The sequence below is a fragment of the Palaemon carinicauda genome, chromosome 6 (genome assembly GCF_036898095.1).
Source record: "Palaemon carinicauda isolate YSFRI2023 chromosome 6, ASM3689809v2, whole genome shotgun sequence".
In the NCBI taxonomy this organism is placed as follows: domain Eukaryota; kingdom Metazoa; phylum Arthropoda; class Malacostraca; order Decapoda; family Palaemonidae; genus Palaemon; species Palaemon carinicauda.
This window is the reverse complement of record NC_090730.1, coordinates 163950448-163972420: the sequence shown is the minus strand read 5'-3', so window position 1 is coordinate 163972420 and position 21973 is coordinate 163950448. Positions and strand designations below refer to the sequence as shown.

The 21973-nt window shown below is 35.7% G+C and overlaps 1 protein-coding gene across 2 annotated transcripts in view; it reads left to right on the top strand.

Annotated features, from left to right (window-relative positions):
* The first annotated feature begins 4860 nt into the window (after positions 1 to 4860).
* The window catches only part of LOC137642777 (NADH-cytochrome b5 reductase 3), a 42829-nt gene continuing 25716 nt past the window's right edge, over positions 4861 to 21973 (top strand). Inside the window, exons 1-2 of one of the 2 annotated variants that reach the window (XM_068375628.1) lie at positions 4861 to 4955; positions 19922 to 19986. In XM_068375628.1, the coding sequence (XP_068231729.1) occupies positions 19972 to 19986 (15 nt within the window). In that variant the 5' untranslated portion in view covers positions 4861 to 4955; positions 19922 to 19971. The remainder of the gene's footprint in view (positions 4956 to 19921; positions 19987 to 21973) is intronic. The other variant, XM_068375627.1, reaches the window with a different exon arrangement.

Sequence of the window (21973 nt, the reverse complement as noted above, 5' to 3'; positions counted from 1 at the left end):
TTTCTCCATTAATTCATTCTTATATTGTTCCAGGATAACTTTTTGATTGCAGATTTCCTTTTTTAGATGTTCGTTTGTGCGGTCTAGGTCGGCATTCTTTGTCGTCAAATTTTCCATATCGATTTGGTTATCGATTTGAAGACTTCCGATGATGTTACTGAGATGCTGATTCTCTGCTCTCAGCTCTTCATTCTCCTCTAAGAATTTTGATTGTTCTTCCTTTCTTAGACTGATCTCGGCAAAAGCTGCCTCCAGTTGTTTTTCCAGGAAACTGATGCGTTCCTCAAATGTCTTTTGGACATTCTCCTTCTCCTTCAGCTCTTCTCTTTTCTGATTCTCTGGGGGCCCTCCTTCCACCTTCTCCTCCATCCTGCCCTCAGAGTTGAAGGGGTCCTTAGACCTCATCCAAGAGGTCATCCTATACATTAAGGATCCTTCCTTTTGTGGTTCTGTGAAAACCACACCGCCAAGTTTCCTCTTAACTTGAAGATGGCCAGTAGTAAACTGGGACATCTTGTCAGTTCCTGCTTGTTGGGGACTGCTCATCATGCTGAATGCTTCTTGAAAACTTTTATTCATTTTGAATTGCTTTCAAAAATCTATATGATAGATGACTGGATTCTTCTTCTTTTGTCAGGTATAATATTGAAAACATAAAATTTCCTTCAAACGACTCTCGGAGACCCTTTTGAATTCGGAATTCTCTTGGAGACTCAACGGAGACAAGAACAATTCTTGAAGACTCTGTGAAGACAATTTCGTTGGCTCCGAGAGAAATCCTCCGCCATTGAACAATCTCTTTTCATCCTTTGCAAGGAGAAATTCTCGAAAAACTTTTACCGAAAAAAGATGAAATATAAAAGATTTATTTACATCGAAAGTTAAATTCAGTAATAGATTTTATGGTCATTTTCTTGTGCAACAAATGAAGTCTTTTAAATTGATATAGAGTTTCTCTAAATCAAAAAATTTCGAAGAAATTTGACATTTTTTTCAGCTCTCTAGAAACCGAAACGTTTTGGTTCAGCTTCGCCAAGAAATCTCGGAAGCCGGAACAAATCCTTTTCATTTAAAGAAAATTTCACACAAATCTCATATGCCATTATTATTATTATTATTGTTGTTGTTGTTGTTGTTGTTGTTGTTGTTGTTGTTGCCTTAAGATTGGGTACATTATCTGTAAACATTAAGAGCATTATATATATATATATTTATATATATATATATATATATATATATATATATATATATATATATATATATATATATATATATATGCATATATTCATATACATACACACACATATATATATACAAGTATATATATATATATATATATATATATATATATATATAAATATATATATATATATATATATATATATATATATATATATATATATATACTGTATATATGCATACTTAGTAAGTACTAGGGAAATCGTGACATCAACTGATTTAATACGTTAAATCTTCAATTATTGTTATTATTATTATTATTATCATTATTATTATTATTACATACACATATACATATATATATACAAAGATAGATAGATAGATAGATGGATAGATATTGAAGCATTGAATTAAAAGTTCAAGATAGAGACGACTGGCGAACTCTAACCAAGGCCTTTTGCGACAATAGACGTAGGAGATGATATATATGTATATATATATATATATACATATATATATATATATATATATATATATATATATATATATATATATATATATATATATATATATATATATATATATATATATATATATATATATATATATATGTGTGTGTGTGTGTGTGTGTGTGTGTGTGTGTGTGTGTTTGTGTCCAAACGACAGGTAGTAGGTTGGCCAGAGCACCAGCCACCCATTTAGATACTACCGCCTGGGAGTTATCGGCTCCTTTGACTGGCCAGACCGTACAACATTGGATCCCTCCCTCTGGTTACGGCTCATTTTATCATTGCCTACACGTACTCAAAATAGGCTGGCCTATTCTTACCACATTCTCCTCTGTCCTCGTACATCTGACAACACTGCTATTACCAAACAATTCTTCTTTGCTCAAGTGGTTAACTATTGCTATGTAATTGTTCAGTGGCTACTTTCCTCTTGATAAGGGTAGACGAGACTTTTTAGCTATGGTAAGCAGCCCTTATAGAAGAAGGGCACTCCGAAATTCTAACCATTGTTTTCAAGTCATGAGTAGTGCCATAGCCTATGTACTATGGTAACGGCTGATGATAATATATATATATATATATATATATATATATATATATATATATATATATATATATATATATATATATATATGTGTGTGTGTGTGTGTGTGTGTGTGTGTGTGTGTGTGTGTGTGATGAACATAATCCATAGTCATGTGTGAGGTATATAGTCTATTTTGTTTTAAGAATACAGGAGCTTTCTGTTACATGAATGATACACAATTTTTTTTTTCAAATGAAAATGTTGTGTCTATCCAAAATAAAAGTTGAATTCTAGCGAATATCAAAGAGGAAAAACTTACATCTATCTATCTATCTATTTTTCTATCGATTTATCTTTCTATTTTTCTATCTTTATATCTATCTATCTGTCTATATATATATATATATATATATATATATATATATATATATATATATATATATATATTATGCATATACTGAATATATAAACAGTATGATATAAATATTATATATATGATATATATATATATATATATATATACATATACATGTACTCTGTATATATATATATATATATATATATATATATATATATATATATATATATATATATATATGTATGTATATATATGTATTTATACTGTATATATATAAACATATATATATATATGTATATATATATGTATAAATATATATATATATATATATATATATATATATATATATATATATATATATATATATATATACTGTATATATATATATATATATATATATATATATATATACAGAGTACATATATACGTATATATATATATATATATATATATATATATATATATATATATATATATATATATATATATATATATATATATACAGAGTACATATATATGTAAATATTTCATCGATCCTTGTGCCAGGGGATCAGAGTTATTGTGTAAAATACGTAAAAAGGTCTCGGTAAGGCGTTTATCGTGATAACTCTCTAAATGTTATTTCTCGTATTAGAGTATCATTTTTATAATAAATTTTTTTTAAAATATAGCCGTATTCTACTTATTTCCCGAATGGTTTTGAGAGGCTAGCCCTTAAGGCCTTGTGACACGCCCAGCACATCGGGCAACTTAGTAAACCGGTGAAATTTCGCCACAATTACTGAAGTATCATTATCTCAGTAAGCAAAATCTTATTAAATAAACGATACAAATCAGTATGACGTCATCACCTCTCAGTGAGACGTTCTAATATCCGAGAGGGTCTATTCTCATCCAGACTTCAGGAATATGCTCCCCGTCCGTCAACTGATGAGTCACTATGATTTCACAAGTTTTGAACCTTAACGGCAAAAGGAGTCGAGTTCAGCGTACCAATTGCTATTAAATGTTAATTTCAACGTGTTTGTCTTAACAAACAGTATGTTGTAATAACGAGGTATGACCAGAGTTTATATTTAACTTTGGGGTGGCCACTTAAAGATATTTTGGGCAAGTAATACTGTCATAACGTAGGCCTACATTTGTAGTTGTTTTGGGTAGATATTTGCGTTGCTTTTGGTAAATAGAGAAACAAGTTTTATATAAGTATATATTCTACAAAATCTACACAGTCTTCTACACAGGGCAAAAGATATTATAAACGTTTACCCAAAAAGCTTGCTTTAAGTGGTCACTTGGTAACTACATTGTCTCTTTTAATTAAGTTCAAGGCTAAATGATTTCTTATCAAGATTTTTTTTTTTAGATAAAAAGTTACTGGGTGTTCAAGTGATCAAAGTAAAGGAGAACACGTCATAGTAAAGAAAATCACAATGCCTTTTTTTCTTAAATCAAAATATAATATAGGCTATCTATATGGTTCATTTATTAAATGTACTAAATTTGTTTTTGAGAAAAGAATCTCTGATTATTATTCAATAGAACTTAAATCTTTGCTTTAGAAATTGTTTTAAGATCAAGTTGAAACAGGTATAATAATAATAATAAATTGTTTCCAAGAAATGTTTAGTAATAAGAAGAAAAACGTCAAGGTATCTGTCCAGGAAGAACCGTTTTCCGCATTGCCTTACTGATACTTTTAACAAACGTTTTGGTGTTCTTCTTTACTCTATCATCTAATTAAAAACGCTTATTTCAAAAATTCACAATATCTACATCATAGATGTACTAAAAGCCTGATTTTAACTATTATTTATTATTATTTTCTTACTAGTTTTCCTATTCTAATGAGAAAAAAAGATGGTGTAATTACAAAATTCATACACTAAGCCAGACATTCGAACAAAACGTTCCCGATCATTCTAAAAAAGCTGTTTTTCGTTTTAGATTTATTCATAGCGAATAAATTATTATTCATTATTATTTTCTTACTAGTTTTCCTATTCTAATGAGAGAAAAAAAGATGATTAATTATAAAATCCATACACTAAGCCGAACATTCGAACAAAACGTTCCCGATCATTCTAAGAAGGCTGTTTTACGTTTTAGATTTATTCATAGCGAATAAATTATTATTTATTATTATTTTCTTACTAGTTTTCCTATTCTAATGAGAGAAAAAAAAGATGATTAATTATAAAATCCATACACTAAGCCGAACATTCGAACAAAATGTTCCCGATCATTCTAAAAAAACGTTTTTCCGTCTCAATTTTATTGAAAGTGAACGAACCTTTGCATCACCATTACACGAGCCGGATTTATAATGACATCATTCGACTTCCAGATAATCAAGTAAATGGCTGAGTGGCTCGACATCCAGGTACGTATATATAAATATTTAACTCGTTTATTATATTTAAAGGGATAATATGAATGTATTTAACTCCCCACTGCTTTATTATATCAATGGCGACCTGTACTTAAACGAGAGAGAGATAATTTCGCAATAGCTTGATATAGGAATTATGTCATCTCGTATTTATTTAACCTTTGGGGCATCTAAGGTTATCACTGACTGTTGTTGTATTGGGGGTAAATTAAGGAATTTATAGATTATACATTATACTATGTTTATTTATCGATTAATATATTAATTTGCTGATTGTTTAATATTTACTTAGTAAGCAGGACAAGTAAAACCAGTGCCGGCAATCTAATTTGAATTCCATTTATTCCAATTTAATAGTTATTTTATTTTGGGTAATTTTTCAAGATAAGGACACACCCACCAATTAGTTTTACCATTATATACCGTTTCCCCAGTATGTTATCTCCACCCGAAACCCCCTGAGTTCCCACTGGGGTCCCCCATTATCGGCGGATATATATATATATATATATATATATATATATATATATATATATATATATATATATATATATATATATATATATATATATATATATATATATATATTTCTGAAACTATTCATTTCCGACAGGAACGAGTGTCATTTTCGAGGAGAACGGAGCTTTTTCCATAGATATAAGTAGTTTTTCCTTAGGTTACATTACCCTGTCATAAAGTACAATAATACCCTTAATTCCATGTATTCCAATCTTATAATTATTTTATTTTGGGTAATTTGTTAAGATAAAGGACACACCCACTAACTAGTCTTAGAAGGATCACTGGTTGTCATTATCCTTTGTTGTAATGAGAGTGATACAGGTAAGGATAGGGTGGTCACTTTGAACTAGGGGTGCTTGCTTGGTTATAGATTGCCTTGCCTTATACAAGACACGGGCTCTGAATATGCTTTTGATATAAAATCAGAGTTTTTCTTCAGGAGCGTTTGTATATCGGCGGCCAGTTCCTCCAGCGTGCATTTCAAAATATACACAAACTAACCTAAACGTTCCCCCCTAACCTAACCTACAATTCCTGTCCTTACCTATTTACCCAACAGGGGGCTAATGCCCCCCTGCGAACCCCCTTACACTGTCGTATTTTTAATCAGCCATCATCATACATACAGGTGGCCACTATCATACATACACCCTTTTCTTCCCCTTGTTATGTTTGAGTCGATCTGTTGGGTGGAATTGTAATGAAATTATACCCCGATCTGTACCTGCTCATCTAAAAACTACAGTACAGTGTGGGTTAACCCCCTACTGAAAATGGTCATGACATTCGGTAAAGCTGTTTAATATTGTTGACCTAACTTGTCATGGTACGAGTAACCAAAGCATGTCGTTAACAGATACTGTAATGATGCGGGAATGTAGTTAAAGTTAGGGTTGCAATGTTTCCATAGATAGTAGGTGTTTGCGAGTGTATTTATGATAGCTGCCACCTATATGTACGATTACGGATAACTTAGAATACGGCAGTGTTCTGCAACCCCCCCCCATTAGGTAAGTAGGTAAGGACACAGATTGTAGGTAAGATTAGGGTTGAGGTTAGTTGATGTGCATTTAATCCATAATGGAGGAAGTGGCTGCTGATATACAAATGTGCCAGTCTTTGCTTTCATTTCCAATTTCATCTGGAGCAATGCTTATCGGAACGTCACCCTGGCAAACTCATCCCCCGCCACTGTGTGGCAAAACCAAAGCAGTAACCTCCCCAGTAAACAGCTTAAACTCACGGGCCGAGGTAGGTCTCAATATCCCGCCATGCGAATGCAAGACAAATGCCTTACAGCTGTATTAGCTTGAAGGCCAGTGCATTGTCTCTCAGATTTTGTTAGATATGATTGAACTTTCCTGTTCCTATTCCGTAGTCAACCTGTGTCCACTGATCTACAAAACTTCCATGGTGCTATGGGTCAGGTTAGAGTGAAGCCCCACATTCAGGTTAGGTCTTTGTGTCATACCGAAAGGTCAGCTTATGTATGGCGATACATCCTATTTTCGATAAGCTTGTAATGTTCCTCATTGTTGGAGAATGCATTTGTTTTGTAGGTTTTTCTGGTAACCTAAGTTTGGTGCAAAAGGAACGTAAGGATTCAATGTTTATTGTTGTCATTATCAGAGCAGATATATACCATTTTTTAACCATTAAATTCGGATTAGATTGCAGGTGGGCAATAAGAATTGGTAATTTGCATAATATACCCGAGACAAGGGTTTATGACCATGCCGAGCACTGTCACATAAAGGTAATGATGCTCCGTAACTTAAGGAATTGAGATGAAGTATAGAATTTTATGGTAAATTCAGACTATTTATGGGAGGATTTTATGATACACTATAGTCAAAGATACAGTATGATAATTGTATCAAAGGCCATACTGTATCCCAATTGCATGAGCATGTTTTCAGTCATTTACTAGGATCTTGGCTCCAACCTACACGCTAAGCAGCAAACATAGTTTTTCAATTCTATCTACAATCAAAGCAGTGCATGTTCGGTACAATGATTGTTGATGCCAAAGCACGAACTTATACTATGTAATTCATTTCCCCAATTTAGGTCTGTTCCTACTTGATATACAAACCCTCTTCTTTTATGTTGGGAATATTTTTCAACACAACCTTGACAGCTGTTGAATATTTTAACATGCAGGTGAGGTATAGGTTTAGGACCCCTGTCCCTTTACCTCTCAAAATCTTTTCAATCGTGTTTTTGGCCACATCGAGTATGGACGTACTGATGTACATTTAACTGAACTTTTCGATTTCTTTTTCCCTTAAGTGAATACTGACTGTTGATTGTTATGATATGAAGTAAGATACTTGTACGTGGGTGGATGGTCTTTACATCTGGTTTTCGTTAAGCTGGTTGTAGATTCACTTAATGGTGTTCTTACTAGGGGCATGATTGTTCACAATCCTTATCATGTTCCTAGTGTAGGTCATGGCCTCCTTTGCTGTGTCAGGCATATGTTTTGAGGGGGAAGAAGAAAGCATTGCTTCTTCCTTTCGCATATTTGGACGAGTCTACTGTCGCGGCTCTTGCATTTATACCCCTGGTTTGATTGCCGAGGATTATTTATCGGGAACAAGGAGCCTTCGGACTTATATCAGCAGACTTTCAGGTTCTGGTGGCATGTAGGGTTCCCTCATTGTTTGCCATACCCCATCAGAGGTTGGGAGCTTCTCTCTGATTGTGCTACTGCTGATGAAAAGTGTGACCTAAGGAAGGTTTTGGCTTCCTTAGGTCATAAGTGAAGAGACTTCAAATAGGTAAGGGGCGGGGCTTCTCGCTCTAACTCCCGCCAGTCACTTAACTGCTCGTTAAAAGGATTCAACGGCTGTCAAGCATTAGCTGTAAACATACTCTCAACCTGAAAGCCTTTGGTTGGGATAGCTAGGATTATACAAATTACAAAAATTTGTAATTTTTGCAAAAGTATTTAAGTTCAACATTTGTATTGTAGACACTTACTGTATAGTTGTCACTCATCATTGCCAGTTACAGAAGTTAAGATGCTAACATGTGCTTAAAGTTATATACTTGCGCTCTGAATTCTCAAAAACTATATTGATTATTATCAAATAAGGATGTATATGAAATTATACTTCAGAATGCTGTTGCAAGAACAAATGCTAACTACTGTACCAGATTTCTTAACCCTCTTACCCCCAAAGGACGTACTGGTACGTTTCACAAAAGCCATCCCTTTACCCCCATGGACGTACCGGTACGTCCTTGCAAAAAAATGCTATAAAAATTATTTTTTTCATATTTTTGATAATTTTTTTTAATAAATTCAGGCATTTTCCAAGAGAATGAGACCAACCTGACCTCTCTATGACAAAAATTAAGGCTGTTAGAGCATTTTAAGATAAATATACTGCAAAATGTGCTGGGGAAAAAATAACCCCTTGGGGGTTAAGGGTTGGAAATTTCCAAATAGCCTGGGGGTAAAAGGGTTAATATGGTTGATGTTTTCCATATTGATATTAATACTGTATGAGAATCGGAAAAGGTTACTGTGTAGCCTGTACAGGAGTAAGGAAATATGTGAAACAGTACGATGTGTTGATGCGCTTTATGGACAAAGATAAGCACAGCACAGTAGAGGTACAGTATAAACTTTAGTGATGTGCATTTTCATTTTACTATACTGTAGTTCTTTTTCATAGCTCTTATCTTCAGGAAGTTTTTATTTTTTGGTGCTGACCTACTTGTTTTGTATACCAGTATATATTTGGTAAAATGTGGAGATTTGTCTTTCTTGTTGCATAAAATTGCTGTGTACACGTACGTAAGCTTGTGCTTTCCTTGCTATTTTTGTGTATTAATTCTCACGATGTTTTTTTTTTTTGTAGATACAGTAATTCTTTGTGCATGCAAAGATGTAGTTTACCATATTTTACAGTTACATATTATTACTGTTTGTTCCAACACAAATACTTACCTCGAACTACTTTCTTAGGAGATTACATGGCTTGCCAGGTCTTTTAGGTCTGCGAACCACTCTCTCTCTGGCCACCAGGGCGCTACCAAAGTCATCCTTATGTTCCGGGCAGCCCTTACTCTGTTGAGCACTTGCCTGATCAACGTGAAGGGGGGAAAAGCGTACACGTCTAGGTTGTCCCATTTGTGCTGAAAGGCATCCTGCAAGGCTGCCTTTGGGTCTGGGACAGGAGAACAATACACGGGGAGTTGTGCGTTCATCTTGGTTGCAAAGAGGTCCAGATTACAGGTAACTCCTAAGAAAGTAGTTCTCGGTAAGTATGTTAGGAAAAATAAAAATTACTTATAATTTTTGATATTTTGCATAGGTCTGTTCAAGTCAGTTTTTACAATTCAGTAGGGTATTCTGGGACCAACCTAAATGATATTCTTGTGCCGGCAAACCCTGACTCTAGGTTTCTCCTGTAAAGTGTCTTGAGATATTTTATATTCAAGCTCCTAGAGTCCAGTATATATACAGCACAGTGACCTTTATTGTCTTCCCTAATAGCTTTAAAAGGATTAAGGAAATTAGTAGAATCTGGTTAAAGTGATTATTATTATTACTATCCAAGCTACAACCCTAGTTGTAAAAGCAAGATGCTATAAGCCCAGGGGCTCCAACAGGGAAAAATAGCCCAGTGAGGAAAGGAAATAAGGAAATAAATAAATGAAGAGAACAAATTAACAATAAATCATTCTAAAATAAGTAACAACGTCAAAACAGACATGTCATATATAAACTATTAACAATATCAAAAACAAATATGTCATAAATAAACTATAAAAAGACTCATGTCCGCCTGGTCAACAAAAAAGCATTTGCTCCAACTTTGAACTTTTGAAGCTCCACCGATTCAACCACCCGACCAGGAAGATCATTCCACAACTTGGTAACAGCTGGAATAAAACTTCTAGAGTACTGCGTAGTATTGAGCCTTCATTTCATATGCCTGTACAGTGCTAAGCTAGCCGATTCGTAATCCTAGCCAAACATCATAAGGGATATTGCAGTCATTAATTGTTAGCTGTTACCAAATAGTCTTTGCAGCATGCTTTCATCTTCTTGCTGTTCCCACTTTTACTTAACCCTTTTACCCCCAGGCTATTTGGAAATTTCCAACCCTTAACCCCCGGGGGGTTATTTTCTTCCCAGCACATTTTGCAGTATATTTTTTTTAAATTGCTCTAACAGGCTTAATTTTGGTCATAGAGAGGTCAGGTTGGTCTCATTCTCTTGGAAAATGCCTGAATTTTCTCAAAAAATTATCAAAAATAGGAAAAAAAAAATTTTTATAGCATTATTTTGCTAGGACGTACCGGTACGTCCATGGGGGTAAAGGGATGGCTTTTGTAAAACGTACCAGTACGTCCTTTGGGGGGTAAAATGGTTAACCACCATTCTTGCTCTCTTACTTCCCTTTTCTTGCATAACTTCTATGAACTCCAAGTTCATAGTACTGTACAGCTGCAGGATTCCTCTCAGTTAACACTGGATGGAGAATGGCCTGCTTTGTCCCAGGTCCTGGTTTTATGGCCTAAATTCCATATATCCGTTCATCCCACTCATGTCTTGTACAGTACTGAATAGCTTGATAGGTTGCAGTAAAAATTAACATTACGACAATCTCTTGCGAAAAACACCGACCAAAATAATTAACGACAGCGTGCAAGTCCAAAACAGAAGGATGACCTGGAGGGCGCGAGTAGTAGGTGTCGGTGGGGTAGTCCAACTGTATTCTCTAGGGCCTGTCACGGCCCTCCCCTTTGATGAAGGGATTATCTAAATGGAAGACAGCCTGTGAATAGTGGTTTTCACACGCCCTTGTTGTATACACGACACCCACAAGGTGATCGCGCGAGGGTAGTAACCTCTGCATTCCATGCTTTTATCTTTCTCTAGTATATTTGGAAGATTTATATTAGAAAAGTGTAAAGAAGGACCCTTTTCATCGGGCGTCACAATTCTCTCCCCAGGAATAGATTTTTCCTTCGTCAAAATCCCTTAAATATACATTATAGGTTTAGTGCCATATTATTATTAGCTAAGCTACAGCCCTAGTTGTAAAAGCAAGATGCTATAAGCCCAAGGCCTCTAATAGGGAAAAATAGCCCAGCGAGGAAAGGAAATAAGGCAATAAATACTGTAAACAGTATGAGAAGAAATTAATAAAATACTTTTAAAACAGTAACATCAAAACAATTAAGTCATCTATAAACTATAAAAAGACTTATGTGAGCCTGTTCAACATAAAAACATTTGCTGAAAGTTTGAACTTTTGAAGTTCTACTGATTCTACTACCCAATTAGGAAGATCATTCCACAACTCGGTCACAGCTGGAATAAAACTTCTAGAATACTGTGTAGTATTGAACCTCATGATGTAGAAGGCCTGGCTATTAGAATTAACTGCATGCCTAGCATTAAGAACAGGATGGAACTGTCCAGGAAGATCTGAATGTAAAGGATGATCAGAGTTATGAAAAATCTTATGCAACCTGCATAACGAACTACAGTAATTGAACGACGGTTCCAGAGATTAATATCTATCTCAGGAATAAGAGATTTAATAGACTGTAAGTTCCTATCCAACAAATTAAGATGAGAAACAGCAGCTGAACACCAGACAGGAGAATGATACTGGAAACAAGGTAGAATGAAAGAATTAAAACTTCTTCAGAATAGATTGATCAACGAAAATCTTAAGAGACTTTCTCGATATGCCTTTTTTTTTTGTGCAATTGAAGAAGACACAGATCTCCTATGTTTCTCAGAAGTAAACTTGCTGTCCAGAATCACACCTAAAATTTTAAGAGAGTTATACAGAGTTAAACATTATCAATGCCGAGATCCTGATGTTGAGGAGGAAGATGGTTTGTATTTGTGTAGGGACAAATAAAAAATTTGAAAAGTAGATTGTAGCTTTCCTAACTATACAAACTTGATTCCTTGATGTTACGCTAACCGCCTCTTCCATCCCACGAATCTTATTATTATTGTTATTATTACTTGCTAAGCTGCAACCCTAGTTGGAAAAGCGGGATGCTATAATCCCAGGGGCTCCAATAGGGAAAATAGCCCAGTAAGGAAAGGAAACGAGGAAAAATTAAAATTTAAGAAGAGTAACATTAAAATAAATGTCTCCTATATAAACTATAAAAACTTTAACAAAACAAGAGGAAGAGAAGCAAGACGGTACAGCGTGCCCGAGTGTACCCACAAGTAAGAGAACTCTAATCCAAGACAGTGGAAGACCATGGTACAGAAGTTAATGGCATTACCCAAGCTAGAAAACAATGGTTTGATTTTAGAGTGTCCTTCTCCTAGAAGAGTTGCTGGCCATAGCTAAAGAGTGTCTTCTACCCTTAACCCTTTTACCCCCAGAGGTCGTACTGGTACGTTTCACAAAACCCATCCCTTTACCCCCATGGACGTACCGGTACGTTCTTGTGAAAAAATGCTATAAATTTTTTCATATTTTTGATAATTTTTTGAGAAAAAATTCAAGCATTTTCCAAGAGAATAAGAGCAACCTGACCTCTCTATGACAAAAATTAAGGCTGTTAGAGCAATTAAAAAAAAATATACTGCAAAATGTGCTGGGGAAAAAATAACCCCCTGGGGGTTAAGAGTTGGAAATTTCCAAAGAGCCTGGGGGTAAAAGGGTTAACAAGAGGGAAGTGACCACTGAACAATTACATTGCAGTAACCTCTTGGGTGAAGAAGAATTGTTTGGCATTCTCAATGTTGTCAGGTGTATGAGAACAGAGGTCAAAAGTAGGAGGTGGGTGGGGCTTTTTCCACACTACTTGTTAGTAGTTATAACTGCTTTATTCAATTTTAATGCTGTTTAAGCTTCACTGAAGTCATACTCTTATTAAAGAGCTTATGTTTGTATTGTTGATAAAATACAAATTACAGTACTCGAAGTATGTTACCATTTTGTGATTGTACAGAGTCCTTGCTGCTTTTATTATTATTATTATTGTTATTATTATTATTGTTATTATTATTATTGTTATTATTATTATTATTATCATCATCATCATCATCATTATTATCATTATTATAAGCCAAGCTATAACCCTAGTTGGAAAAGCATGGTGCTATAAGCCCAAGGGCTCCAACAAGGAAAAATAGCCCAGTGAGGAAAGGAAATAAGAAAATAGATAAACTACAAGAGAAGTAAAAAAATCAAAATAAAATATTTTAAGAATATATACATTAAATTCGACCTTTCATATATAAATTATAAAAGCTTCAAAACAAACAAGAGGAAGAGAAATAAGATAGAATAGTGTTCCCGAGTGTACCCTCAAACAAGAAAACTCTAATCCAAGACAGTGGAAGGCCATGGTACAGAGGCTACGGCACTAAACAAGACTAGAAAACAATGGTTTGATTTTGAAGTGTCCTTCTACTACAAGAGCTGTAGTTAATTTAAAGCCGATTTTGAGCTAAGCCCTCCTTGTCTTCATTTTTAACTATTGTCGTGCTGATGTGACTTAGATTTCAAGGAATGGTTTATTTTGCTTGGACTTATGTATTGAGGAATTTATGTACTTTAGTTGATGGGTAGAGTCCGACATCAGAGCGAAAAGCGGAGAAAACACCAAAGAAACACCAGACAAAAAAATGCAAGGCGTATACTATACGGGTTCTATATGTGGAGTGAGTTCACTAGCGTGGGTTGGGTTGGTAGTAGTAGCTTACGCAGCATAGATGTTGAACGGCACCTCGCTGTTTCAGGGATTTTGAAGAGGAAATCTCTAATTGGTGCGAGGCCTCTGGTTATGATTTATCTTGCTCCAGTATTATATCGATACCTTATATAGGTGAGCGAGCTGGGTTCAACCTGGCATTCCTATGCATTTTTTCTCTGGTAATATATAGCAGTTATATACCTTAGAAATGGTGCTAAAAGGAGCAGCTCACTGGGCGGCACCGGTCATTCGCCCAGAAATAGATTTTTCCTTCGTCAAAATCCCTTGATTTGTATGTATTTCTTGGGATCTGTATTTGCAATGCTTCATTGTTTGGTCATTAGTTGGACTCCTGTGTTGCTTTTATGTTCTTTTACAATATTAAAAAATATTGACATTGGTTTTGAGTTTTTTATATCTTTTTGTATCCAAAATGTCGTATTAATGATGATTTTAAAAATATATTTACAATGTGATATGCTTAGTCTGTGAAAAAGGAAGCCCTTAGGAATTTTTGTGGTGCTTTCATTGGATTTGATCTTAGATAGGTTTAATTTTACCCCTTCTTTACACCTTTTATCCAATAGAGTATTCAGCTTCTTTGCACGTTAAATATAATATAGTAAAAATTATATAGTAAGCACTCGCTTAGTCTGACTGAAGGACTAAAGGGTTCTCTAACCTATACGACTTTAGGCAAAATCTGACTTTGTGCAAATTAACAAGAAATTTGGCTTTCTATAAATATATACATTAGAGAGAGGGGACACATCCTTAATAAACACTTCTGAACATCTAGCATAGGTATTCTATAAATAGAGTACTTGAAAACACTTAAATTTAGTACCTGTACACTCCAAATAGAACACTTGATAAGACTCGGGCAAGAAAGATATGCCTTATCATTAAACCCTGTCTGGTTATGAACTTTTTATCTGTTCAGCACTTTTTATCTGTTCAGCACTTTTTATCTGTTCAGCACAGTAATGAATCACACTGTCATAAAAAATTTGAGTTGCTATCTATCTTTATAAATTGTATTATCTTATTTCGCACCATAAAAGAGGCATATTAAAATTGCTTCCATTTTAATGGGGCAGATTGGGGAAAAATTTAGGGTACCAGATAGTATAAGAAAGAGATCCAGAATACAATACAAGCAATAAACCTAACCAACTATTGAGCCATGGTCCCCATACTTATCAAAATCAAAACTTTTCTTCCCTTAGATAATGTTTAACAAATACTGAAGCTCAATGTCTCTGTATTATGCTTAGAACTCTCCAAGGATAAAATCGTGGTAAAATTCAAAAATATGGGACAGTAGCGTGAAGCTGCGATCAGAGGAATGAAGCAGCAGGGTCGTATGGGAGCGCCGAAAGGTGATTGGATATGTAACGGCTCCTCACTTATCCTTCCCCTTAGAGGATTAGACTGGGAAAGGTCTATTCGGGGTGCAGATATCTATGGTTATGTTAGGATATGTCCCTGATTTATACACGATGTCTTCGGATTGTCGTCCTGGGGGTTAGAACCCTGTGATACCTGACGGTAATTCTCTTGTAGTATCACTCGCAGACATATTATACAGTAGGAAGCAGCCGGAGGGAACTTCCATCAGGACGACAAGGCTATCTCACCCAAAAATGGATTTTTCCTAAGTCAAAATACCTTTTAAAGTACCTTGCTACTGTCTTAGTATTATGAGCTTTCACATTCAAACGGGGAAGATGAGCGTTGTCTTGTAAGCACCTAGGTGCAATTGCTTTTTATCCTTTTCTTCCAACCTCTTCTAACTTTTTCATTATTTTGTAAATGCAAGATTTTCTATAGGTTGCAGCGAGCTATATAGCCCAAAATCATAAATCCAATCTAACTGGGCAAAGATATTTCTCCTCATTGTCTCTTCTGAAAAACTCTTTTGAGTAGAGGATTGAGATAAGTATGTGGTTACCTCTTTACTTTAGAATGGTTATTAGCTCGGAAACTTGGCAAAAGGGAAAGTGATGCTTCCTCACAGCTGAATCCTACTAGAACAGAGATAGCTTACAATTAACTTTCTTTTTAGGCTGTCGCTGAAGCTAAAAGAAACAAGAGTTTTGATTGTTAAATACTTGAAACATACTAAATTGGGTTTCAGCCTGTGGCTTTTCAATGATGAAGGACCTAACTGTATCCCTAATTGCACTGCTATTAGCTAAAACCAATACAACATACTGAAATAAACGAGACCTAGAACCTTTTATTGATGAAGCAATAAAGTCTTTATTGTATGGATAAATATCAACACAACATCGTGTTCAAATAGAAATAAATTTCTACCTCATACGATGTTGTGTTGATATTTATCCATATTGACTCATTAGGGGTAATTTGAATGAATTACTACCAATTGTCACGTGGTGGGCCGGGATATCGGGTAAAACTCGCTGGTAAGAGGCTGATGTCTCACCAGGTAAATCCTCGGACAGCTAGGTAGCGTCAGGTTCCGATATCTTTTATGGCCTCTCGTGGCATGGTTGGTTTTGACCTGGCCTTTCATTAGAAGGGGCTAGCGTTCGATTCCAAGTATGAGGTAGAAATTTATCTTTATTGTATCTTGAGAAACCTCAGATTTTGATAATGTTATGTAACTGTTTTCGATTGTGGTAGGTTTCTAATGTTACATCAACTAAAGTAAGTATACCACTGATGCTGATATGTGGTCATTACAGTGTCCAGTCCAGAGGATTTTGAAAACTATACGTCTGATGATAGGATGTAGTATCCATGCTGTTAGAAGTAGCATGAGGGTGTTTTAGTGTACTAAATGACCCTGTAGTGGTCTTAGATCTTTTGTTTTGCAACTCTATTCACTTCTGGAACTTCAAAAGTTCACACTCGCAGCAAATGTTTTATTGTTGAACAGTATACCTAAGTCTGTCTTTATATTCTATATATGAAAGATTTATTTCAATGTTGCCATTGTTCTTAAAATACAGTATTTTATGATAATTGTTCATTACTGTACTTCTCCTGTAGTTTATTTATATCTCTCTTTTCTTTCATTATCGGGATATTTTTCCATGTTGGAACCCTTGGGCTGATAGCATCCTGCTTTTCCAGCTTTGGTTGTAGCTTAGCTTGTAATGATAATAATAATAGAAGAGACCGCAGGTCCAAGAACCACCATTTCAGTGACTAAAATTGGACTATTCTATCTTAATTCTCTTCCTCTTGTTTTTTAAAGTCTATAGTTTAAATATAAAAGATTTATTTTAATGTTGTTACTGTTCTTAAAATATTTTATTTTATTGTTAATTACATCTCTTAGTTTATTTATTGCTTTATTTCCTTTCCTCACTGGGATATTTTCCCTCTTGGAGCCCTTGGGCCTTTAGCATCCTGCTTTTCCAATTATGGATGTAGCTTAGCAAGTAATGGTAATAATAATAATTGTAGTGTTTACCATGTTTAAACCATTTTGATCCATTTATATAGAGGCACGTACTCTTGATAGCAATAGAGTAAAATCACGTAATACGACTGCAAATGAAAGTGAATTCTCACCTACCGTTGGTTGTTAAGTTCACCTGAAGCATTACAACAGTAAGGTAATGAAATGAATTACATGTTAGGTAGCCTATCCTAGTTTAATGTAGTGAAAACTGTACTTGCAGGGTATATGATGAAATCATATGCAGTACATGAGACAAAATTTGAAGGATTGCGTAGGTGAGCATATGTGACAATGCACAAAGTTGTCCTAAAAGTCATTGTTTTCACTAAATAAATCTTATGAAAGAGACTGAGGCATTAGAGAATTACAGTGAACTTTGTAATACTGTAAATACTGTATGATTTATGAGTCTGATCCGTGCAATAGGTTACTGACTCGCTGGGATCTGACTTAGCGAGGTCTTACTTCAAATACTATTTGTTCCTACACGAATACAAATCATCATCCTTTTTTAGGAGTATGTCTTCAGTGAAGTTGGAATGACCATTAAAATTTAATGAGATACTTATAACTACCCATGGGTGGTGCAAAGGAAGCCTTGCCCATTTTTCAGTCATTAAAATTAACACTTTTGACTTTGTCTGCTTGCGATACATATGTACTCTTGTGTCACTAGGTTGTGGCAGTTGATTAATACATGATGGAATGCGGGAAATTAGACGACTTTTACATCGTAAAGAGGATTTATTGTCTAAGTTAATTTCCACAGAACATGAGCAGAAATCTTCTTCAAAGTGAATGAATGAATCTCTTTAATGAAATAGTCAATGGAACTCTAAATCTCTCTAATTACATAACAGAGGAAATATAAGTCTCGCTGACTTTTAAATTACTGGGACAGTTTACTATAAAATGCTCGTTAGTTACAGATAACATCGAGTCACTTAATAGTTACAGACACACTCTGGGAGAATGGACTTAGAGGGGGAACGGTTAAAATACATTTCAGAGTACAGTACTTTTAATATTGGGCATCTTGTTGATTACCAACGCCAGCCATATCTGAAACAAGCCTACCATGGCTGATGGGTCTACTATTGGTTGCCCACTCACAACTTAAACTGGGTCAGTAACTAACTACTCTTGCCCTCCCAGCTGTTCTTATTGCACGCACATTGCGGGCGGGTATGAGGGCTTGTCTTGCCTCTGGCTAGCAGTGTCAGGGGATGCAACCGTATCCAGCTGGTTCTTGCCTCCTTTATGTCCCTTCTCCCTGGTGTGCCTGTTGCCATGGAAACAGACTCAGTACACGTGTGGTTGGATCAGTCTCATTGCTTATACAAGCTAAGGAACAATCTCCTGTGTAAGCACGATCGAGAATATTATATTTGTTCACCTTTTCCGAATGCCCCAATTATAACAACTTAAGGAATAGATATTTGTTTGAGGCTCGAGGTGAGGGTGGCAGGTTCATCCTTGCCAAGATTCTTGGAAATGATGTGTCCTACCATGCAAGTGGCATTTTTAGATTTATTTCAGAAGCAGGTCTTCAGAAAAATATTTGACTTTAATGACATTCAACTTTAATGATTTTAATTGAATACTCTTTTATTTTTTATTTTATTTTATTTTTATTTTTGTATACATAAATTAAATGTTACCGGCGTCAATGACCTTAGATGTCAGGATGCCTGAAAACTTTATATCAATCAATCACCTTTTCATTGGTCACTCTGTGATCAGTCGCCTCCTGATTGCTCACTACGTAATCGTTGTTCTTATGACTACTCTAAGGACAATGGTTTGTATTTGTGTAGGAAGAAATGCAAAATTATAAAAGTGTTATGTATTTGTCCTGACTATACAAATCAGAATTCTTTAAGTTACACTTCCTGTCTCAGTCATCCCACAAGTTGCAGGCATAGAGTTCAAGGTGCTAGTTTTGCTGACTGATTGATTGGCACAGCTTCTCAAGCACTGCTTGTTGCTAGTTAAAACTGTTCCGTTGAGTTTTATGACTTCCATTTTCACTGAAATCATACTCCAATTATGGGCTCTGGTTTGTATAGTAAGGAAAAATACAAATTACTTTTAAAACTGTGATTTTGGAATACTGTACATTATTGTGTGACTATGTAAACATACAGTACATGTTAATTGGTATGTTGGGTTATTGCAGCTTTGGTATATAATATTGTGGACCTTTATCCAAAGGAGATGCCAGGCGAATAGTCCTTCCATGTTAGAAATGCACTCCATATATTGATGTGATTATTTGTCTTGAATGTTTTAGGTTGTGGCGTAATTCACTTGGAAAGCATCTTTTTCTTAGGGGGCGGCAGAATGGACCACCACAAGGTATGAGAGTTGTGGTTAGAGTAGTGTGTTTTATGAGAATTAGTTTTATCTGTAAAAACTTATTTTAGTAAGATGAAAACTAATTTTCAATATTAAACTTACCCGATAATCATGTAGCTGTCAACTCTGTTGCCCGACAGAATTCTATGGAGGGATACGCCAGCTATCACAATACTAGAAGGGGGTGTACTTACCAGCGCCACCTGTGGCCAGGTACTCAAGTACTTCTTGTTGACACCTCCTCAATTATTCCTCTGTCGTGCTTCTGACAAGACGTTCTGGGATACGCTTATGTTCTTGGAGTATTTTCACGACTTTGGTGAAGTATTTCTCTTTGATTTCGGCTGTCGCTTTACTGGAAACTTCTATTTTAGCTTAGTTAGCTTTTGGAATTAATTTGTTTAATTTTGGTGACGAAGAGAGTATGAACTCTCGTTCACCTTTCAATGGCCGACCCTTCCCTTAGACGGAAGTGTTGGTGTCTAAGAGAGTATAGACTCTCTTTCTTAATTTTGCTTAACAAAAGTTATAGATTTATTTTATATCTCTCCGCCTCTTATAGGCCTCTTCGATTAACTTCCTTTTATTATAAACTTATTAAAATTAATTTTTATATTTGTTTATATTCGACCTTCCTAATAGTAGGCGGTCTTTTCTTGGTACCGAAGTTAATTATCGTGAGCCCGTCATTTCGGTTTTACCTGTTAACATATTATGCTATTTTAATGTTTTTGAAAGAATTTCTTTGATAGTCTCGTACTTTTTCAAAGTTGAACTAACGTTTTGTTTGTCTCGGCAGTTGTTGACGTTCAGAACGTTTCAACTTGCACTCTATCGTTACGATAGAGAAAGAATGTTCACGGTTTCACATTGCAGTAAGAGTAACCGTGTCTAGCGTTTTGTTCATTCTTTCTTAACTTAATGGTTTTGATCCTAATAAGGAACTTTTCTTTTTGGGAAATATTTCAGTTTTTTCCTTTAACAATAATATGTTTTAACGATATATATGATTGGGCTCTTCTCTCAGGTTCTAAGTCAAGAGAGAGAGAGAGAGAGATAGAGACGGAGGGAGAAAGAGGATAAACGTTTCCCTCAAGCCTGCCAGGCGTACGAGTAACGTCGTTATCGTTTTGCTCTTATCCCTAGTCTCTTTAGGGGAAGAAACTAAACGTTTCTAGAGTGATCTAGTGTTTAGTCTCTTTCCAGCCACTGAATTTTCTTTCATTAGATTTTTCTGTTACATTGTAATTCTGTTTTCGCAATTACTAACTTTTGAGAAGGATAGAATTGCGTGTTTCAGGTACAAACCACTTAAAGTTTCGAGTTCAGTGAAATAAGTGCAAACAGAAATCAAAGTGATAAGTGATTAGCGCAAAGTATGTCAGTGTTATGCGTGAGGGTACTTTTGTGCGCGCCAGTCGTCCTCCCAGTCCGGGACCTCTTGCAAGCTCCCAAGCCCAGGGGAGAAGCAATGTCGAAGGACAAAAGGGTTCGGCAGGCCTTGTTCGGCGCACAGAAGTATCCTCGGTGGTTGTGGGCGTGTCTTACCGAGACCGTCACTCCCACCCGCAGACGATTGAGCCCTTATTTTGCTCGTCTGCAGAAGAGATTTAGAGGAGAAAATATAGGCAGAGTAACGCTGGTCTCAGGTCTCAAGACCTCTTAAACGTAAGTCCAGACCTATGCCAGACGTACGAAGTAAAGTTCAACACCCGGATGCAGTCATTGGGTTAGCTCTGACTCTCCTCAGTCATCAGTTTGTCGGGCTGAGAGTGCGCCTACACTCCCCCCGCCTATGCTCGCTCCACCTGATCGCAGTACCACCTGCCAGGCGTACGATGTTGTGGACTCTACTACAGTCCATGCAAGCACAGCTTTCGGACCTGATGCGTGAGTGTCGTGCTGAGAGTGTTGCACCTCCTCCTCCTCCTGCACCGGTGGTGCACCAACCGCCTGCACCCGTTCAGCCTGTGCTGCACCCGCCTGC